At 45.2% G+C, this 22,816-nt stretch overlaps 1 protein-coding gene across 2 annotated transcripts in view; it reads right to left on the bottom strand.

Annotated features, from left to right (window-relative positions):
* The window catches only part of VPS50 (VPS50 subunit of EARP/GARPII complex), an 880,308-nt gene that overhangs the window by 497,387 nt on the left and 360,105 nt on the right, over positions 1-22,816 (bottom strand). For both annotated transcript variants that reach the window (XM_069211661.1, XM_069211662.1), the window contains exon 18: positions 4,139-4,315. In XM_069211661.1, the coding sequence (XP_069067762.1) occupies positions 4,139-4,315 (177 nt within the window). The remainder of the gene's footprint in view (positions 1-4,138; positions 4,316-22,816) is intronic.

Below are 22,816 nucleotides of genomic sequence, written 5' to 3'. Positions count from 1 at the left end.
TTGTTGTTATTCTTTCTCTGTACTGGAGATATGCTTCTGATATCCTATTTGCTGTTTGTGTTCTGGATGCACCTCCAAGAAAATAAAATTAAAATATTTAAAAAATAATGTTTCTGAGGGAAGGGGCAGGAGGGCACCATGTCATCCCAGGTATCTGTAGGATTATGTGTTGGACTAAAGGTTAGGTATCTAGAGAAACATACTATAGGGCAGGCCACCATTTAAATGTAAGTGTTTGTATTTTAGTTTTCATACATGTATCTATATTTTATTTAATTAGGTTGTGTTCTAAGACGTGTTTTGTTAAGGAGGAAGTTGGGTTGTGTTCATATTATGGGTTGTAACGTTATTGTAGCATGCTGCTTTGACAAACACTATGACATATGGTTTTGAACACCAAGTTGAGCATTCCATGGTGGGCGTTCGAGATCTTGGCAGTTCATGCGGAAGTTTGGAACCATCACCAGGCTCACCCGTGTGCTGTCCGTAATCCCACAAGGAATAAAAGAAAACCACATCAACATTGCTTGTTCCTGTTATTTATCTATTTATCAATACATAAAATAAACATGACCAGCGTTATTTACAGCTTTAGATCAATAAAGGGACACTTATTACTGTCTGTGGAAAAAAGACTGAAGACATTTAACAAAGGCTGTAAATGGAAACCGAAATTCTATAGAAATGAAAAAAGTATTGCCAAGCGGTTGCCATGTCTCCTGCTTCGAAATTTGCTTTTTAGTTTCTGAGTTATTACAAACAGAAAAAAAGTAAATCAAGCTTCTTTCGGTAATTAGGCGATAGACCAGCCATATGCAAATCACTCTCCATCCTGCTCCGATAGGAACAATGCAGGCCCAACTGCCAAGTCAGCTCCTCCCTGAACTGGAACACAAGACAGCTGGTCAAGACTGATTTGCATATGGCTGGGTTTAATCTGAGGTGGCAGGGTGGGCAAGAGCGATGGGCTGGAATGCTACCCTGAGCGATTGCCAGTGGTTAGACTTTTTACACGCATCCTCCCATCACCTTTGGTGTGTTTGATGCAATGTCCTAAGTGGCCAAGGGTATGGGACTATGTTCACAGTGCCACTGGAGCCGAGTCACACCCAACTGAAGAGCCCCTGTCAGGGCTATACCCAGTCTAGGGTTGCCTGTGTTCCAGTTCAGAGAGAAGGTGGAAGTTCAGGATAGACTCTTTCAAATAGAGCAGGATCAATACTGATTTGAATATAGCTAGGTCTAATCTGAGGTGGCATGGTGGGCAAAATAAACGATAGGGAGTAACGCCACTGTATGAGATTTCCAGTGATAAGGCTTATTGCAGGCATCCTCCCACCACCTTTTGTGAATTTGTTTCTGTTCACCAAACTCAAGATAAAAAAAGAGCTAAAAAACAAAACTACTCGCAAGCAGTTGTGTATGAAGGTCTGGAGGTTATTTTCTCTCCCATCCTGGACTATTGTGTAGTTGTAGTCTTCATATAAAGTTACAATTGCTGACTCTCCCATTTAAAAACATGAATTAAGTTTAAGTAATCAATCAGACAGAAATAGGAATGCCCTTTAATAAGCATTGTAACTGATTTTAGGCAAACTATTTTTCAGATTCCCTAAATAGGTTGAGCACTACAGGTAATAAAGATCAAATCATATCGACATTCATGTTATACTACGTTTATGCTGCAAATTTGGATTTGATAGCACTTCCTTATAAAAAGCTTCCAAATCAGGATTGCTCCTGGCCTGGTCAACAGAATCTGCCATGCCCATTTGCAAATGGATTACTTGCTTTGGATTCACTTGCCCATCCTCCACCAACTCCAAAAAGTGGGGACGGAGGTGATCTGGTAAGTTACGCAAAACTGCCTGGGCCATGTCCCAGGGATCCTGTGAGTAACAAACCAGGAGACAGACTGCAACCAGAGATTTTAGGGGTATGCTGCATGCTGAAAAAGTGCTCTAGGCCTATTGCTCCATCTTTCTAGATTCTCTCAGACAGGGTGGTGAGGAACACTGCTTCAGGTACTTTAGAGAAGCATGAGGCCTAGACCACAAGGCTTCCTGGTGATGAGTGGGACAATAGAAAGGTTGGGACACCTGGGGCTGGTACAGTCTTGAACCCTGTGAATCACTATAGATGGCAAAGGCTTCTGCTGCACAGCAAGAACGGGCTCTGTGAGGGCTTTGTTAAAAAGGGAGTAGAGGCATGGGTGGTAGTGTGAAGTAGTTCTGCAAGAATGTTATCCTTTGTTTCCTTAATGGGGAAAGCCTTTGTTTCAGTAGAGTGGAGATGATGGACCAACACTTTTGCTGCTGTTTTGACAATCGGTTGGTAAGTTGTGACCTCAGATGGAAGTTACCCAGGGGAATACAACTCTCACTTTGAAGAGGTATCCAGATCACTGGTGTCTCTAAGACCTATCCGAATCTGGGTCTACGGTCATGGACTACCCATCACCATTATCAGTATTCTAGCAATCATCCTCATTTGGATCAGAGTGCCAGGAGAATCACTGCCCCTCCTCCATGTGGCATTGTGCCTCTCATGAAGGGCTTTGAAGAAAACTCGAGAGGTGCAATTGGTCTGGTTTTGTAGGCTGTGGTGCAGATGGCAGCAGTAGGGGAGCCGAGCGTGCAGATAGCAGCACCAGTGGCATAGTCTGTGGAGCCAGTGGAGTCATTTGTGACTCAGAGAAGGCAGTGTATCTGGCACCAAAGGCGAGGAACCTGATGCATTAGTTAGAGGTGGTGGCATCAGGTGCGTGTCATGCCTAAAGCTGGTGCTGACGTCTTAGCCGAGTCTGGGCCCAGGTAACAGGTGGAACTGGTAGGAAAGTTGCAAATGGAGCTACAGAATGAGGTGCTGGGAGAGCTACAAAGATGTGCCGCATTTGACCCATGAGGCCAGCAGGCGCTGTAGAGGGGACCATGGAACTAAGAAAGACATCAAACATGGAGTTCAGAAAAAGAGCTGGACCAGTACCTGGAGGTGGGAACCCTGGGTAAGGCTGAGAGGTCTGGGGCCTCAAGGTCAGCGCCACAGGCAGTTGTATGTATTGGGTTGTTGTTTCGTCTGAAGGAGCTGCAAGCACTGGTTACCCCTAGGTTGTTCTATGAGTTCTGGCTCCAAAGAAGTTGGCTGCGGGAAGGCTGGGGTCTCGCTGACTTACTTTTAGAAGAGTGGTGTTGTCTCTTCTTTTTGTGGCTGAACTTTGAGGTCTTAGACAACAGGGGTGATTTCGGGGTCTTCTTTCTCGGTCTCGATCTCTTCAGGGACCAGTCAGGAACGTCTTGGCCTCCCATCTTCTCATGGCCGCGCGCTGCATGCTTCGACAGGAACTGAAGCCTTAACATTGTAGTCCGATCCCAGGCACCATAGGCAGATTTCATGTGGATCTGTAATGGAAATCTGTTCATCACAGTTCCTACATGGATTCAACCCTTATGTTTTAGGGGGAGGCATGAGTGTAACTGCACCTGAAAAACTGAATTTGTAAAAAAGACAAATCTCTTGAGTAGAGCTGAGCTGCACATTCGCATTAGTGGTGCAGAAAAAAGGGAACTGAAGTCAGCACGCCAACAGCGTCACTTTATGACTCCAGTGACATCATGAGGACACTGCTTTCGAGCTGAAGTAGAGCCAGCACCCCCCTACTGGCGTGGAGAGCTATTGAATAGTGTCTGGATTCAGTCTGACTCCTGGGAAATCCAAAAGGTGAGGAATCTGCAAGTAGAAGTACTCATTAAAGTAGGATTTTAATCCAGGTTACACACTGGGAATTTGGATAGTAGCCTGGTTGCAAAAACATGCTATTTCTAAAAATACATGTTAAATAGTATGATGCAACTGGGAACGTTTCTGATCACTTCTGCAACACATATCTGTACTAGAGTACAGAAAGTTGCTTAAACGAAGTCACAACAGCATTAGAATTAAACCAGTTATGATTTCAAACAGATCATCAGTAGGCCTTAGCTACAGCCAAAATACCAGACATGAGGAAGAAACACATAGAGAGTCGAAGGGATGTGGTAAAAACATGAACTTTCTCACCCTATCTATAGAATCATTTCACATTTAACATGACTTCACAGTGTTGCTTTAATGAAAAAGAACTGATGAAAATATGACCTACCCCATTTGAGGCTAGTACATCCTCTGTCTCGTCGTCCTTGTTGTCAACTTGAATTTCAAATGGGTTTCCATCATCACAATACTGCTCAAACAACGACAATACTGTTGAAGATGCTGCAGAAGTCTGCTTATTGGGCGATACTGAGGGGGACCGTGAATGGCCCAAAAATTTGAACTCCTATGAACAAAAGTAAAGCACAAACTGTTAAAAATAAAAAGCAACGTACTATAAATCAACATTGGAAGTTATCATAGTATTCAGGACTAGCTTGCTAAAATCGTAGATTTGAAGTTTACTGGGGGTCTATTTTGTAAACTAGGTTTCTAGCCTATGTTTACAAAGTTTGGATTCCCAACCCACGGGTGCAGGGAGACAGAGTTCAGTGCACCAACGATGAGTAGTGAATTCGAGGATATTGTAGCACCACACAATTAACTGAGCGTATCTGCCAATTTAGGTCCGTGCTTTTTGGGTTACTAAGAGGGATTTAATGGCAATTCCAAAGACAATTCATTAATGAGTTACACACTCAAGGATCCCTAGAAACAAAATATGCAAAGATGATTTTAAAACTCCTCACTCTAGTACACACAATATTGTTTGGTAACATCACAGAAGTTAAGAATTAAAACCAGCTAAGCTTTTCAAGAGCATTGAAAAAAAGAAACATTCTAACATCACAATGTGTAGCCCTTAACACCCTTCGCTGTGCTTTCTCTAGGCACTATACTGGTTTTAGCAAATAAATAAATAATAAGCCAATTTCTTCAGTTTTCAGAGGTGGTGTGCATACCTGGGACAACAGGATTTGTTGTTGATCTGGAATAGCTTGCCAGCTATGTTGAGCACAAGGGCAAGAAGACTGTGTCTGTGCAAGAATACAATCCTGGCACCTATCAGTGAAGGCAATAAGCTTTGCAGAGCCTAGGAGTGTTGCTGTGGAGCCTTCTTCAATTATGTTGGGATCTGGTGGTGTGCTCGTCTGGATCTACAACCTGGGAGATGTTTCTCTCTCTCTTTCTGTGGTCAAATAATGTGGTTTTATTTAGGGCTGACCACTGATTTTTAACCTACATTGAGGAGCCTTCCATTCTATCTCAGACATAATCGGTGTGAATCAGCGTAATGAAACTACGTCAACTTAGACTATGGGGGTCATTCTGACCCTGGCGGTAGACTACCGCCAGGCCAACGACCGCGGATGCACCGCCAACAGGCTGGCTACTGCCAGCCTGGCTATGGCGGTTTTGACCGCCAGAACCTGGCTGGCGGTAACGGGTGTTGCGGGGCCCCACCAAGATTTTCAGTGTCTGCCAAGCAGACACTGAAAATCGCGACGGGTGCAACTGCACCCGTCGCACCCCTTCCACTCCGCCGGCTCCATTCGGAGCCGGCATCCTCATGGAAGGGGGTTTCCCGCTGGGCTGGCGGGCGGCCTTCTGGCGGTCGCCCGCCAGCCCAGCGGGAAACTCAGAATTACCGCAGCGGTCTTCTGACCGCGCAGCGGTATTCTGACGGCGGAACTTTGGCGGGTGGCGGAAGAATGACCCCCTATGTGTTTATTTTGCAAATTCATTGTCAGACCTTCAAAGGTAGGCATCATGGAGCTTGTAGCAGAGTTGTTTTGCCCCATGTGTTGGCAAAGTCATTGTTTAGATTACTTGACACTTTCACGAGTTTTGTCTAGTTCTGTGAAATATATTGACAGGCTGAATGTGGACAAAAGTGCAGATCAACCAACTAAAATGGAAAGTGCAGCTTGAAATGCAACCTGTCCTGTATATGTTTAAGAATCTAGAACTAAAATAAAGAAGCCTAAAATCTAGTGATTAAAATAAATAAAATAATAGAATTATGAAGGGCAATGGCCATTTTGTTTATGACATCCTTGGAATAACTTCTAAACTAAATCTCTGAATGTGTTTTTGTGCACGGTCTTGTTTATCATATCTTCATGGCACATTAACAGAACAGAAGCACATGCTGGTAACATGCATTTGATGGATAGCAGTTCATCACTTGTTGCATTGTCAATAACATGCAACTGAATTGAAAAGGGGTCTCTGCATTGGATGATATGACTCTACAACATTTGCTGAACCAGCTATGAAGCATTTGTTTTGCATGCTTGAGCACTGACAAGGTTTAAAAAAAGGTTGAGCAGTTTTCTTCTTATGAGTTGTCCCTGCCCGGAACATGGTTCCCAACGTGGTGACGGTGGCCTGAGTTGTACTCAGCCAGGATGGTGCCTGAACTCAACTCCACCTGGCTGATTACAACTCCACTTTCTGCCAGCCTTTTCATGGTGGGGACCCTGCCATGAAAAGGCTGGTGGAAAGCCAGTTCCGGGCCTGAGGAAGGCTCCTGCACTGCCTATGCCCATGGTATGGGCAGTGCAGGGGCCACCTGCCCAGCACTGTCACAGACAGTAAACATTCCAAGTCTGCTGGAATGCTACAGTATTGGCTAAGGGAATTGAGACAGTATCGTAGCATTGTTCCCGCCGGGCAGCCCATGGAGGAACGAGGAATACAATATTCCCACCGGTCAGCCTGGTGAGAAAATTGTAATATGCTCGGGGAGGGGGAGGGGGCGACGTCACCACCATGGAGTCCTCAAAAAGTGCATGTTCAGCCCATAAAGGGGATCTCCTAGGCATTTTTCACAGACAAATCTGTTCACTGTCACCTATAATTAAACCATATGCCATGGAAAAGGAGCCAGCCTAGAGCAGCTCAAGAAGGGCTTAAATAAAGGATTGCTAAAGTCACTCCATTATGGTACATGTCAACCAAGGAACTGTTGGACTTGGCCCCTCCCGTAGGGCCATTCACACACTTTTTGTCTTTACCTTCCTGTTTTTAGAAACCCATTTTTGTTAGCTTTTAGGACTCTGTGGGATTTTCCACTACTAATCATTGTTAAGTCCCTAGTAAACAGGTACTATACGAACCCAAGGCCTGTAAATGGAATAATTGTAGTGGGCCTGGAGCACTGATTGTACACAACTCAGCTAATTAGCCTTTTAAACAGGCCTGTCACCACAGTCTGTGTTTGCAGTTTAACATTCTGACCTGTCAAAATAAACCTTTTGGCAGGCTAACCCTTTATTTTTAATACACATAAGTCACTTCTATGGTAGGCCCTAAATAGCACACAGGACATGATGCAGTGAATGTAAAAAGTTGGGTATGTACACTTTTAACTTTTACATGTCCTGGTAGTGAAAAACTCCTACACTTGTTGTTCATTATTGAAAGGCCTGTATTTCCCTTAGGATAACATTGGTTTACCTTATTACATTTAGTAAGTGATAATTTTGAAATGAGAGCAGCCGAAATATCGAGTTTGGTGTCTACAAAAATGTCATTTAAAAGCCTCTTTAATGGTAAGGTAAAATTTTAAGTCACAATTCTTCAAATGCCACTTTTAGATAGCTGGCATTTTCTGTCCCAATCATTTGTTGCTTGCAGCCTAGGGTCACATGACTAGGTATAGCAGAGAGTTGGTCTTCGTGTATTACTCCCAGGCAGTGAGTCAAAGGAAAATAGGTGTTGGCAGGATGGGCCATCTGTGACTTGACGGGGGCAGAGCTGTCGCCTACAACATCTTGAACATCACAGAGCCTCTGACTCAGCACTCTCACAAAGGGATTCACATTGCTATTATGTGCCCTTGGACAAGCTGGGGCCAAGGCATGGAGGCAGGAATTTCCAAGCACCTTTGGGGGTATAACCCTCTAGAATCCTCTCCTACTTAAAAGTTGACACCAAGGATAGAGTGGACCCGCAGACACAACTCTTCACTACACCTCTGGACCTGTGGAAGACTTAGAAGGACTGCTGTGCTGCTCTCTACAAGAACTGCTTCTCTGCTGCCCTGTTACTCTGCTGCCCTGCTGCCCGAGAGGGAAGACTGGAGCCTCATCCGAGGCTGAAGAGACTCCAAGTGTCAGCTGACTGACCTCTTGTTCTGAGCAACAGGTACATAACAGGCTCCAGAAGCCTCTTTGCATTTGCCCACCTGACTTGCCACCTGGACCTGCAACTGGACATGCAACTGGAACTGCCTGAGCCTTGCGGCTTCTACTGGAGAAGGGCCCTGGGCCCTTTGGTGTGGCTTCAGTTGAGCTCCCTTTCCAAGGGAGGGAAAAATCACTGGGTTCCTCACAAAAGGGCCTCTTCGCACTAAGATCTTGCTGCCAGTGTTGACCGCCAATGCAAAGCTCTAGTGAACCTGACTTTTGGAGCTACAGCAACTGCCAGTGACAACCAGCAACATGAGAGCTGCACTTCGTGCTACAGCATTGACAGCCCACGGAGACCACCAACGTGGATCTCCAGCAACAACAGTCCACGATGCCAGACAGGATCTTCGCACTATAGCTACGACCATAGGTGACACCCAGGCTGCTTCTCGCCCCACAGCAACAACTATCGGTGATGCTCTCCCTTTTTCTTGCAGCCCCCTCCACAGAACTCTGTGTTGGACTTTAGAAGGTAAGTCTTTCAGTGGAAATAACCTGGTTCCTGTATCCACACCGCGCTCCAGTGCAGTCAGCTTGAACTTTGGACTTCCACACAGTTTCTCACGATCAGATAACTGCGAGTGGAGCTTAGCACTTTTAGGCATTATACTTACCATACATCTTTGAAACTTCATATCTCAGGTTCTTCTGATTGGATTTTTGTAATTTTGGTGTCAAAAACATATTCGGTTTTACTCTATTTTTCTAAGTTGGTGAGCAATTTGTCTTGTGTTGTTCCCTTTTTTACTGTTTGATATGCCTCATAAAAGCTTTACACATTGCCTCCAAGTTAAGCCTAAGTGATTTGTGTCAAGCAGAGGGTTGAGCACGTTAATTTGAGGTTTGCTTGTGTTTCACCCTGACAAGTTTGTGGTTGCTGCCTGAGCAAGATTTTAACCCCTTAAACCAGTAACCCAAATTCCAACAGGAATCAATGATATATCTTCTTATAACAAACCAAACCATAGTGATACAAGCATGCCTGCCCAAACCTAGAGTTTATAAAAGGAACACCTACCTCTTTTTTCATGCTTGTCTGTCTCATCTACAGCTTGTTGGCAAGGCTACTCCTTGATGACCAGATCAAGAAATAGTTCTATGACTTTCATGTAACAATTCATCCCACTGCTTCCCCCACCACTCTCAATATGTTTAGGTTAACTCAAGCCCTATTACATGTGTTTCACAAATGACAAAAGGGTTGTCACTGCATGCATACTATTTTCATGTTAGCAGGTTCTGAAAATTTGTTTCTAATTCTCATACAAGATAACAGCACTTCTTTCTGCTATGAAACATGTAAACATTGAAAGTGAACAAATTTAATAACAATGATGGTAAAAGAGAACACATCCGAGAAAAGCCAATGTTCACGTTATATATTGGCCATTGATACTTTCAACTCATCTTTCAGAGCATGCAATGGACTGCCACAAGGCAGTAAGCAATACAAAGCTATAGGAGGAGCAACACGTGGAAAAATAGTTGCTCCATATTTTAACACACTATTTTAAATGGGAACATCTCCTGCAGCTACTTACTTGAATAATTCATTCTTGACTGGCTCACTTAGCTCTGACATGCCAGATTTGTTTATTTTATGTCCGTCTGCCATAAACTTTCTGTGGTCTTCCGCAATCCTACTAAGCTCACATGTGGCCCTCTACCGCTAACATTGGATCAATAACAAGGATTCCCCACAGTTATGAAACAGAATAGCAGTAGGTATGCCGAAAGGTACATCAGGCTGCAACTGACAGCCAACTTCCAATGGGTCGTGCCCTGCCTAGGTACTGAAATGTGTCTTCCCTTGTCCCTGCTATAATGTTCATTAATTGAATTGGATGTAGATTGCATACTTTTTTGCTGGATACCTAGTAGACACAAGCGCTGGATCAAAAATCGTACGCAGTGGGATTGATAGTATTTCTTTGGTAATGGAGCAGTATCCCTCCGACTCTGTCTGGCATTCTTGGGATGGAGGTTCTGTTTGACAATATGCAAAATGCTTTTAAATTCAAATGCTTGTTGAGAATTTTATATTGAAACTGTTATTTTAAAGTTCCCACACAAAAGTCTACACGTGACGTCATTATAAAGATCATAGATCAATAGGTAAACCTCAGATGCAATCTCTGCTGATTATAATGACAACTGCATTTTATTTGAATGTCTGAGTCTGAATATCATGTGAAAACTATGGCCCATTGGTACATATGCAGGGTAATTTAACCAAATAATCTATTTCTTTTAGCATTTAAAAAACCTGGAATGGATTATGCAGCCCATTTTAAAAGCTTATGTAATGACTATATTTGTACTGAAATATTTCAAATTTCAAGTAGATGAAATCTTTTTAAGAAGCATATACTTCTTTTATGGTATCAAGTTCTGCCCATTAAGCTAATAATATTAATTCATTTTTTATTAACTTTTCTGGTAGTGTGGTACAGAAGCCGATGTACTGAAATTAGCAACTTAAGTCACAGCATATGACTGAATGGATGACTCAAGGCTTCTGTAGCAGAATTGGTGGCTCAGTAATATGTCAACCTTCTGTTACACTTGTATCATGCCCTCTGTTTGTTACACTCTTGTTAGTCATGGAGCAGAGGTTATAACATCGCTTTCAAGTGTTTCACTACTCTGACTTGTCAACAGCACTGCATTAATACGATATTGTCTGGGTCTCCAGATTTATGTTTAGTGGTCTCAGTTTTTGTCAGTAAGGCCTTGCCAAAAAGCTTTTCCATTTTTGCCACACATTCCCTAACCAGGATTTCTAATACCACATCGCTACATTTTCTTTTTCCTTCACCCACCTAATGACTCCTGGTTTGCCATTGGTTTAGATTTAATGTTAGCATTACTATAGGTGTGGAACTCTCCTCCTCGCCGTGCATACCTCCAGGTCAGTTAGGTCACCCGTCTCTGCATATGCAACATTCTTAAACAACTCTTTTGCAAACTGTGATGTATATTGAATCGCCTTTTGTTAATTTCTTATTTAGTAAGACTGATTCCTAAGAAAATCGCTGTTTGGAATTAAAGGTGGTTTATACATAATATTTTATAATTCAGAAATTACTATTTGTTATATTTTGCAGTTTCAGAATCGCAAATTCATGGGCTTACACCTTTCGTACCTAGTAAAGAGTTTGGCTGAAACAAGACATCTGCTCAAAGGGTTAGATGTCCCATCCACCCTATTTAGAGTGCAGAAACATCTATGTACATTAAATAGTTCACATGGTATATCCGGAGATATCTGAAGATCCCCTCATCCACCAAACTCTAAGTTGTAAAACTACTACTAGCAATGTTTCTCTAGGTGCCAGACAGAATGTTAGAAATATATCAGATATACTGCGATGTAAGCTGTCTGTCTAGTCTTGCAACAGTACTAGATATGGGGCTTCCTTGAGATACTAGGGACCACATGTACAAAAATCAGGTTTTGATACCCGCAATTTGCTAGTCGCAAAACCTGATGTATAACAGTGTCAATGACACTGTTTGCGATTGCCAATGGGGTCGCAAATGACCTACCTCATGAATATTCATGGGGTAGGTTGCAATTTGCGACCCCATTGGGAATGGCCGCTCTCACAGGGATGGTGGCCTGCTGGAGACAGCAGACCACCATGTCTGTGACTGCTTTTAAATAAAGCATTTTTTTTCTTTTGAAATGCAGCCCGTTTTCCTTCAAGGAAAACGAGATGCATTTCAAAATCAAAAATGAAAAGTTTTTTCATTTTTTCAGAGCAGGCAGTTGTCTGTGAGACCACTGCCTGCTCTGAAAAAATATTTTTGCTACCATTCACAAAGGGGAAGGGGTCCCATGGGGACCCCTTCCCGTTTGCTAACTGCGATTGTTATGCAACCGCTTTCGCGGTCACAAAACAATCATACTTACCATCTGGATTCGGTATTAGGAAGGGACGCCCTCGTCATGCCCCTTCCTAATACCGAATCGCAAAACCCAAACTGCGATTCGGTAACAAGTTACTGAATCGCAGCTTGGGCTTTGCACATCCCAAATAGTATTTGTCAAGTTGCAAATGGGCCGATTCGCTGTTTTCAACTTGAAAACTGCTTTGTACATCTGGCCCTTAGTGAGTCTCAGCTAGTGTTATGCCTAATGTTTAATTCTTCCTTTGGAACTGGCAGAATTTGGCTACCAGAGTTTCCGGCTAAACTCCGCCAATCACTGCATGGCAGAATTTTTTTTTCCTACAAGGCTTGAGAAATGCGAGCTGGCAAGTGCAAGCGAGATTTTGGCACCCCCAAGAGCAATTTTCTTATAGGAGCAGTTGCAGTCAAAGGGCTGGTTCTCGAGTGGATTTACTGCCGCTAAATAGATTTTTTACTCGAGTGGCAGCAAATTCAATTTGAATGACCACGAGCTCTTGCACAGAGCATGGTGCTGGTTGTGCTTTTTCAGCGTTTCTTGCGCTACTGAAGGTAAATCACAGCACGAGCAGCATGACCTACATAATTTCTGCCTATTGGTGAAACTCTGTGGAATTCTGCAGAGTTACATAAACACTCCATGAAATTCTGCAGAGTCAAATTACGTGAGTTCCACTCATCCCTATTTTCAGCTAAGATAGCTGTCAAATAGTCAACACTCTCAAAGAGTCCAGAAACCCACCACTCAATGTTAAAAAGAGATTCCAAACTAACAAAAAAAGTAAGTGAAAAAAAGAAACTGCTAAAGTTAGTTTACTTGACCAGTTAACAGGGCTCTGATGGTCAGTGATAGGGGATATCAAAAGTAGTTTTAAAGAGACTAGTTACAGCCATAACAGGTCTTGGAAGCAATATTTCAACTGGGAGGACTACTGGTGCTGGGACTTGACTTTTCAAGCAAAGTAGGTTCTCTGGTCGTACACCTTAGGATCATACCAGGCAAAAACTGGTTAAAGTTGGAATTATTTGATCCAAAGATACGCAGGCGGTCTAAGTCACCCCCTAGAACCAGTTGTTTCCACCAGCAAGGGGACAAATTGGTATTTAGGGTTTTGTTCTTACAAAACCTTTGTTAGAAATGGGGTCTTTGGTTGGCAGTCAGGTTACCCACTGTCCAAGCAAGGACCCTCACTCTAGTCAGGGTAAGTCACACACAATCCAAATTATCCTGTGCCCACCCTCTGGTCGCTTGGCACTGAGCAGTCAGGCTTAACTTAGAAGGCAATGTGTAAAGTATTTGTGCAATAAATCATACACTAACATAATAAGCACCACAAAAATACACCACACAGTGTTTAGAAAAATATATAATATTTGTCTGATAAGATGCAGGTCAAAACGATTAAAATGCAATAGGTATATGTTGAGATATCACTGAAAAGTGATATTAAGTGTCTTAAGTCTTTTAAAAGCAAACAAAGTCTCTTTCAAGCACAAAGTACCTGGCTTGTGTGAACAAATCACTGCAAAAACCTCAGAGGAGGAGATGAGTGGAAACAAATGGGTGTGCGTCGATTTCTCGGGCGGCACACGGCGGTGCGTCGTTTAGTTTTCACGCAGGGACGGCTGTGCGTCGATTTCCAGTGCTCGGTCAGCGATCCTCTTCAGGTTGAGGGGTTTTCAGACGCCCTGGGGACGGTGCATGGATTTCCTGCGCTGGCAGGATGAAGTCACAGGAGCTGCATCGATCCGGTGGGCATTGCGTTGAATTTTCTACTGCACAGCAGGCACCGAGTCTATTCCTCTCTGGAGGTCGGGCTGCGCCTTTCCGGGTTGGCTGTGCGTCGATCCAGTGGGCCGTACGTTGAATTTCCAGTTGTTAGCCTGGCACTGCGCTGATCTTCTCGTTACAAAGTCGGGCTGCGTTGTTTCGGTTCGGCGTGCGGTGAAATTTTCACCGCAGGGCAGGCTGTGCATCGTTTCTGGCAGGCTGTGCGTTGAATTGCGCCGCACAAGGAGTCCTTCTTGAAGAGATGAAGTCTTTTTGGTCCTGAGACTTCAGGGAGCAGGAGGCAAGCTCTATCCAAGGCCTTGCAGAGCACTTCTTCACCTCAGCCAGAGAGCAGCAAGGCAGCAGGGCAACAGCAAGGCAGCAGTCCTTCACAGAAAGGAGTCAGGTGAGTCCTTTGGGCAGCCAGGCATTCTTCTTGGCAGAATGCAGGTTCTGGTTACAGGTTTCTTCTCCAGGAACTGTCTGAGTTGGTAGGGGCAGATGCCCTTGTTATATTCTAAATGTGCCTTTGAAGTGGGGGAGGCTTCAAAGAGTGGCTTAGAAGTGCACCAGGTCCCCTTTCATTTCAATCCTAACTGCCAGGGTCCCAGCAGGGGATGTGGCAGTCCTTTGTGTGAAGGCAGGCACTCCACCCTCCCAGCCCAGGAAGACCTATTCAAAATGCAGATGTGTGCAAGTGAGGTTGAGTTTCCTGTGTTTGGGGTGTGTCTGAGTGAATGCACAAGGAGCTGTCAACTAAACCTAGCCAAACGTGGATTGCAAGGCACAGAAAGATTTAAGTGCAGAGAAATGCTCACTTTCTAAAAGTGGCATTTCTAAAATAGGAATAGTAAATCCAATGTTACCAGTCAGCAGGATTTTATATCACCATTCTGGCCATACTAAATATGAACTTCCTACTTCTTTCAGCTCAGCTGCTACCACTCAAACAATGTATGAGGGCATCCCAATGCTAGCCTATGAAGGGATAAGGCCTCACAGCAGTGTAAAAATGAATTTAGGAGTTTTACACTACCAGGACATGTAAACTACGTAACTACATGTCCTGCCTTTTGCCTACACAGCACCCTGCCCTATGGGTTACCTAGGGCCTACCTTAGGGGTGTCTTATATGTAGAAAAAGGGGAGTTATAGGCTTGGCAAGTACTTTTAAATGCCAAGTTGAATTGGCAGTGAAACCACCCTAAGGCTGTCAGGTCTAACAACTTTTAAGCAACATCCTTGGAATCATGGCCCATTGGTAAATGGTTCCAGAATCAATCAACTTTATCCAAAGAAACACCCAGTCAATCTACAGTCTCACTTCGTATGCAAACTAATGAAGCTGCCACCCATCAAATGAGTTTTGGTCAATCTTTTTTTTTTTTTTTTAGGTAGGCGTCGAGTGCAGGATATAGCCAGAAACCAAACAGAAGCAATCTGCCACAGGGCTCCAGGGACCAGGCTGCTCAAGAACAAGCAGTTCAGAATGACCGCTCTGCGCGTGAACCCACCATATATTGCTGGATTAAATTTGTCCTCACAGACGAAACCATTCATGCTGCTCAGCCTCCTTCCAGAACACATAAGCACAGGGGAAATGCACAACTGCGGACCATATAAGCAGAGTTAGTGCATTTTGATGAAAACGTAATTATATTTAACTATAACGGAAAATATAAATCATCTATTTTATGTTCTGGAAAATGAGCTGTGTCTGGACTCCTTCCCGGCGGTGATATCCATGGATATGTAGGTAGCATTTGACACACTTAACCTGAAGTAGCTCTTTAGAGTCCAGAAGGCAGAAACAGCAAAGAGGAGGGCCTAATGAACTGGATTATACTACTAAACACAGACACAGCAGCCCATGCTAGTGCAGCAAAGTTCATTTCCGACACTTGGAGAAGTATAGAGATAGCAAAGAAGGGTTGTCCTTCATTGCCCTTTTTGTTTGTCATAGCCAAGGATCTGTTGGCCAGCCAGACGAGAGGATATGGTGCTATCAGAGGCAACCAGTTAGATGGGCAGATACACGCAATATCGCTATAAGATGATAATCTGTTTCTACACTAGTGAGACATCTTACATTGATTTAGAACTAAAATAGTAGGCATTACAGGACTTTGAAGAGATCTCAGGTTTAAGGGTGAACTAGAAAAAATCCTGACCAAGCATAACCACAAGATGTACCCCCTGCAGAGAGGACTTAATTATGGGAAACAATTACATTCCACTATAGAGGAGCACAAATATACCATAGGAAATGACAAAAGTATGTCAGATGCTAAATGTACAGCCACATCTAAATATTTCGGTGTTAAGCTCCCACTTTTAGTCATAGGCAGAGTGGCATTAAACATACAGAAGATGATTAGAGGACTGCTTGCAAACAGTAAACCACTGGCAATTGTTTTGAACAGTATTTCAACCTATAATTTTTCTCTCACTGCCTGACTCCAACAAAGGCTTCCTTTATGCAAATCAGTGCTGACCCTGCTCCTCATGGGAACATAGTGCATCCTGAGATGCCAAGCGAAGCACGTACCAGAAAGGAACTCAAGCAACCCCAGTCCTGTTTTAGCCTCTAGTCTGTGAGGTACAGCTTGGATCCTGTAGCACAGCTAGCCCATATGGGCTAACACTTGGCCATTTAGTGCTTTATATCAAACACACAAAAGGTGATGGGAGGGGTGTCTGCAAATAGTCTAAACTACTGGATATTGCTCTGGATAGCATTCCAACCCATTGTTTTCCACCCACTGTGTCCCTCTATACAGAGGTCCGTCTTATGCAAATCAGTACTGACCATGCCACCCACTGTTACCTAACCAAAAAACAGTAAGTAAACAGAAACGCTGTCATACCGCCCAGCCGCTATACCCGTGCCCGCCCACAGACCCAGAGCAGGATCATTCAGGCTCACGCTCGCTCCTGCCAATGCCGACTTCATCATAGAATTGTTGCCGCTTCATGCTCTGTCTTGTGCCGAAGCACCAATCTGGGACACAGGTCTCTGGATTGTCAGTGCCTTGCCCTCTACCTCACACTCCAGCGCCGACGCGATGCTCTGGGGTGTTGCAATGCCAGCCCCAAATGCTGAGAGGGACAGGCCAGTCCTCACAGGGGTGAAACTCCCGCTGGCGGTGGTGAAGTAAGGAAGACACCAGGGAATGCCAGGAGGGCAGCACCTGGGGCTCATTGGGCTCAAGACTTGGCAAGGTTCAGGAGGCAAAGTGTGCAGGTTGCTCTTCTCCACTGTGTCTTGATCCCACGGGGTGCTGGGGGGTCTGAAATGCGGCATGGCGGGTGGGTGACCCACCCCTTCACGAGCCAGTTCCTGGGTCCATATGTTAAGCCTATTGCCCCCTGTCTTGAAGCTTATACCTTCTCCTTACAGCAAGTCCTGGATGTCATTGACCTTCAGCTGGAAGCCCCTTGGAAGGAAAGGGCCTGATTTGCTCCTGGCCCTCCAGACTGTTAAGACTACAAAGAGATGCTGGGCAGAGCAGCATGTGGTGTGGTGATGGCAGCAGCACTGGATCCCCGGGAGTGTCAAAGGAGGAGAAAGTATGTGATTTCTTTTTTCCTTCCCCAGCTGACTCCCACCTTTTATTTTTCTTTCCTTAGCCTACTGTACTAGGTTTTCTTCCTCCCTTGCTTAATATGGATCCCACCCAACGGGTCCTTCTTCCCACACTTTGCCAGAAGAGAGTCCTGCCTGGAGCGCTAAATGAAAAAGAGAGGGAAAGGCCCTGCAAGAGGAAAAAGGCAAGGGGCAAAAAAGCAAAAGGTCAGATTGACTCAAGCTCTTACATTTTGAGGGGGTGGGCTGTCTGTATCAATTGAGAAAGTCCCCCACTTGCCCCTTGCCACATCCATAAGAAACCTTGTTATTAAACATTTTAACATTAGCTCTCCTTCCCCACCAACAGCAGTCAGCGGGACCCTTAGCGACAAAAGCCCAAGGGCTGGCATTCGCAGACAAACATGACCAACCAGTCATTACCCAGGAGGACTCCTTGCCATCGACCCGTGGTATGACCCAAGACTCTCATTCTCACCTCAACTGAATATTTCATCAGCTTCGTCAGTGGTTGAAGGTTTTGGAGCCTTTTGGTTCGAACATAGCATGGCTTTCCGGGAAAAGTGTGGGAACCCGTCTCAAAAGGACTATTTTCCTGGGGTGACCAATGTATCTAAAGACTTTCTGGGTGGGACTATCAACATCTTGCAGTCCAGCTCCTCATCCCTGCTGTATGTAATGCTGATGATGAAAAAGACTGCATGTTCCCATGAACCATTGTGGCTGTAAGCTCCAAAAGGTGGATCAGCCAAAACATTTCAAAGATATCTTGTCCAAAATCTAGCAATCCAACAAAGGTTTACAAGTGTCAAGTGAGGGAATGGGGTCTAAGGTTCTTTCCCCTGGGGATGCTCAGGGTGAATGGTCAAGTGCATCAGGAGGGAGTGGGGCTCCACTGAATCCAAACAGCTCAGTTTACATCTCAAAACATCCAATGCTAGTCAGGAAAAGGCATTATATATCTTTATCACCAAGTTTCCCCCAGCTACTACCTTTACCAAAGGTTTAGAGGTATGAAACAAACAGCAAAACCCCTTAAGTCAAGAGTGGATAATTGGATCTGCTCTCTAGTGTTCCCACTCTGCATAGCAGCACTACATCAACTCTAACCTTTTGCACACAGGCTGTTGTAAAATCCCACGTCAGAAGCCGAGTTGCTGCTTATCCCCAGCCTTCAAAAGGATGTGCCATTGCACTCACAATTACTCCTGCATCTGTCAGGTGAAGGGAAACTAATGCATTAGGTGCCAAAAATTCAGTAAAGAAACCATCCCTATTGCAGAGAAATTATCCAAGTTTCAGTCATACTCTTACATATTGCTACTGGACATAATTTGCAGGAGGGAAAAGGCCAGGAAATTACACCCATTGAATCGCTCAAAAAGTTGTAATATATTCTAATAAATCCCCTTGCTCTTCGAGATATCCACAGATGACCTGGTCTCTGTGGGGTTCGAGGCCGAGAAGCAGAGAAGGGAATTATCAAAAATGACATTTATTTCCCGCTATATTGCTCTTTTGGTAACAATATCAGAAGTCTATTTTGTGACGGCTGGTTTGAAAGAAATCTAAGCTGTCTATCTGAAGCTCAGAGCCACACCCTCCATCCTTCCTAAATATGCATTGGGGGTTAGTCCCCAGCACGTGGGATCAGGCTATACCCTATCCTTGTGACATGCAGCGGCCAATCGATAGGCGGACATAGCAAGCTAGTCAGACCCCCAAACTATTTGAGGGTGGTACTTGTAAATGATAGATCGACGGAGCAGAGAGGGGTCCCAGAATTGGAGCAGGGTAATAGATTTGCCCCTTTTATACCGCTTCCCAACTCTTGGGAATGGGAAGGCCCACTAGACAATTGAGTGAGGCATTGTGCATCGAATTGAGAATCCTGAGTTTGGAACATACACAAGTTTGAGCATCTTAGAAAGGGCAGCGATCTGGAAAAAAAGAATAAAGCCCTATCATGAGGTGTTCCTCCAGGAGTCTTGGTTGAGCGAGGATAAGGCTATTGATGGTTTCATTCTACTGAATAGTAAAGGCTCTATGTGAGGAAAGGGTAGGCCCTCAGCAGGGATCCTAACTTTAATATCTACCAAGGTAATTAAGAAGCCACTGAAGGTTAATAATGTGTCCAGTGGTTTGCAGCTCTCTTTTGTTGTACTTTGGCTCATTAAAAATGTCTGCAGGTGGTTTGCATATATCCGTAGGGAAGAATACAGGAGACTGAAAGACTGGCTAAAGTTGTTGGACCAATATTTGAAGGACCTTATAGGAAAATTCCCGAAGCAATTATAATCATGGCTGGGGATCTCAATGCTCATTTGTATCCTGGCCAGGCAGACATTCAGATGGAAGATGCCCTGGACTGTTTTAACATCCGCCCCGGCCTTGTTCCCGACCAGCTCTATCAAGTGGGAGGTCAAGGTGCTGAGCCAATGACTAGCGAGCAATGGCCTGGTTTGCCTGAATGGCCGCTTTAAAAATGATTTGCCAGCAGCTGTAACATTTTAGCAGGGCCTTCCAGCAGACTCGACCAACTATATGTTCACCCAGCTTGGCAGTTCAGATTTTGTTTTAATTTAGAGGGGCAAACTACAAGGGTGTTGACCACTGGGGCATACTGGCTGTACTACACCTCCATGGGCCTGGGGCAGGGGAGAAGGTATTGTCTCTGCTGGATCAGAGAAATGACAAACAATAGGACCTCAGAGAGAAGGGCAGAAAGGGAGCCAACAGACTTGTCTATGAACCATGCCACAAATTTCTTCCAACAACAGGCGTATATGGTTTTGGTGGAGGTAACCCTGGCCGCCAAGATTACATTACAGACTTAGGGCGGGAGGTCAAAAGCTGTCAACTGTCATTGCTCAGTTTACTCGCATTAAAGTGGAGAGTGAACAGGTCTAGATGCAGAACCTTTCCCTGTTGCTGCGACAGAACATCCTCCTGAAGGGGCAGTCTGATCGGAGGATCGATGGACATGCTCAACAGTCTCGGGATACCAGACTATCCATGCCCAGTACAGAGTTACAAGGATTACTTGGGCCTGGTCGTTCTTGACCTTTCTGAGAACTCTGGGAGGAAGTGGTAAGGGCAGAAAGGCATACAGGAGGTTTGAGTTCCACTTAAGACTAAAAGCATCTCTGTGCAAATGCCGGCTTGGAAACTCCGACCCGCAAAACAGCTGACACTGCACTGCTCTGCGGAGGCAAACAGACCTAACCAAGGCTGTCTCCACTGCTGAAAAAGACCTTGAGCCACCTCCGGTTGGAGATGCCATTCATGATCTGGTATACATTTTTGGCTGAGATCGTCTGCTCTGGAGCTTAGAGAGCCCGCCAGATGTTGAACCACCAGGGGTATGCCCTGCTGTTCTAGCCTTGTCCAGAGGCGCAGAGTCCAAGACCCCACCCCGCCCTGCATGTTGCAGTAACACATGGCAGTGGTGTTGTCCGTAAACACCTGCACCATCTTCCCCCTCAAAAGAGGGAAGAAATGACTTCAATGCTAGCCGGATCACAAGGAGCTTCTAAAGGTTGATGTGGAGTCCAGACTCTGCCAGTGACCACATGCCTCTTAACTGCACCTCTCCCAGATGGCCGAACCAGCCCAGGAGTGACACATCTGTCTCTTATGTCAGATCTGGTTGGGGAAGGGAGAGGGTTCTGCCTCTGACCCAATTGTGGTTTGTTAATCACGACTGCAGATCTTGCGTAGCTCACTCCAAGATCTGAACCTAGTCGGAGAGATTACTGAAACTACACTGTGTCCAGAACATCTCCAATGAAAGGGAGAGTCTGAGAGGAAGTCAGGTGTGACTTCGGCACATTCACAGTGAACCCCAGCGAATGAAGGAGGACCAATGTGATCTGGAGGTGGGCGACAACAGTCTGGGGCGAGCCCGACTTCAATAGCCAGTTGTTGAGATAGGGGGAAGACTGAAACCCCTGATCTGCGCAAATCAGCTGTGATCACTGCCATCACTTAGTGAACACCCAAGGGGCATTGGTAAGGCCAAAGGGGAGCACAGTGAACTGAAAGTGCTTGTGGCCCACCGTGAACTGTAAGTAACATCCGTAGGCAAACAGGACAGCAATATAGAATTAAGCATCCTGCAAGTCCAATGCTACCATCTAGTCTCCTGGACCCAGGGCAGATCGAACCTGAGCATTTTCAACTTCTCCTTCCTGAGTAAGAGACTGAGGGACTGATGGTCTAGGATAGGGCCAGAGGCCCTTGCCTTTAATGGGCCCCATAAAGTAATGGGAATAACAACCACAACCTATTTCTGACACATGAACCCTCTCTATGGCTGCCTTGGCCAAGAGGGCCATAACTTCCTCACAACGAAATGCCAAGTGATCCTTCCTCATCTGACCCTAGGATGGTGGCAAAGATGGAGGAGCAGTCTCGAAGGGGAGGGAGCAGCACCTTTGCACTATATGCAAAACCCACCTATCTAACGTGATGGACTGCCAGCGGAGCAGGTGATTGCAGATCTTGCCTCCGACTGGTCCCTGGTGGTGATGAGTCAGACTAGGAAGGTTTGGAGACAGCTGCAGGTGGGGGGAACTCAGTGGACCGCTGGCTCCCTAAAGGGGTGAAAAGCATACTGAGGGGCACGAGGGGAAACCTGGAGGCCCAAGACCTGGCCATAGCCCAAAAATCCTTAAAGCGCTCAAGCCTTGAGTCTTTTCTCTTAAGAGATGGGTGCCATCAGAGGGCATATACAGAAGATTGGCTTGGACAACCCCCAAAAATCCATATGTCCTCAACCAGGCGTAGCTACTAAGGGTCATTGCCGATGAATTTGCTCTGCCCAGTGAGTCGGTCATGTCCAGTCCACATCAGATTGTGAACTTTGAAGTCTCTCTCTCATCCTCAACTGCTTGAGAGAATACGGCCTGGGCCTCCTTCTAGACCTGCGGCAGCACTTGCACAACCATATCTCATAGCGTATGGAACTAACAGCACAAAAGGCATACGGTGTTCATGGACCACAATGGCAGGCTGTCGGAAGAAAAAAATCTTCATCCCAAGTGCATCGAGCCTCTTGGCTTCCCTATCCAGGAGTGGGGAAGGGAATGCGCCATGTGAGGTGGAGGCTTGGATAATAGAGCTCTTAGGGGTGCAGTGTTGCGTAAGGAAACTTGGGTTGCTCGAGGCAGGGAGATGGCAGCAGGCCATTGTCCAGTTCACAGGAGCCATTGTGCTGGGTATGCACCATGTACCAGTGGGACATTTGTAAGGGATTCACTGAAGGGGAACAATGCTTTGGAGGATGAAGCTCCAGGTTGAAGCACCTCTATCAGGAGGATAGCCCTGACTGCCACCATAGGCAACTCAAGGTTTAGAACCTCAGCTGCTCTTTGCACCACC

Source organism: Pleurodeles waltl, chromosome 10, assembly GCF_031143425.1.
Source record: "Pleurodeles waltl isolate 20211129_DDA chromosome 10, aPleWal1.hap1.20221129, whole genome shotgun sequence".
Taxonomy (NCBI): domain Eukaryota; kingdom Metazoa; phylum Chordata; class Amphibia; order Caudata; family Salamandridae; genus Pleurodeles; species Pleurodeles waltl.
Note: the sequence above shows the minus strand (reverse complement) of the source record. Positions and strands in the feature narration are given on the sequence as shown.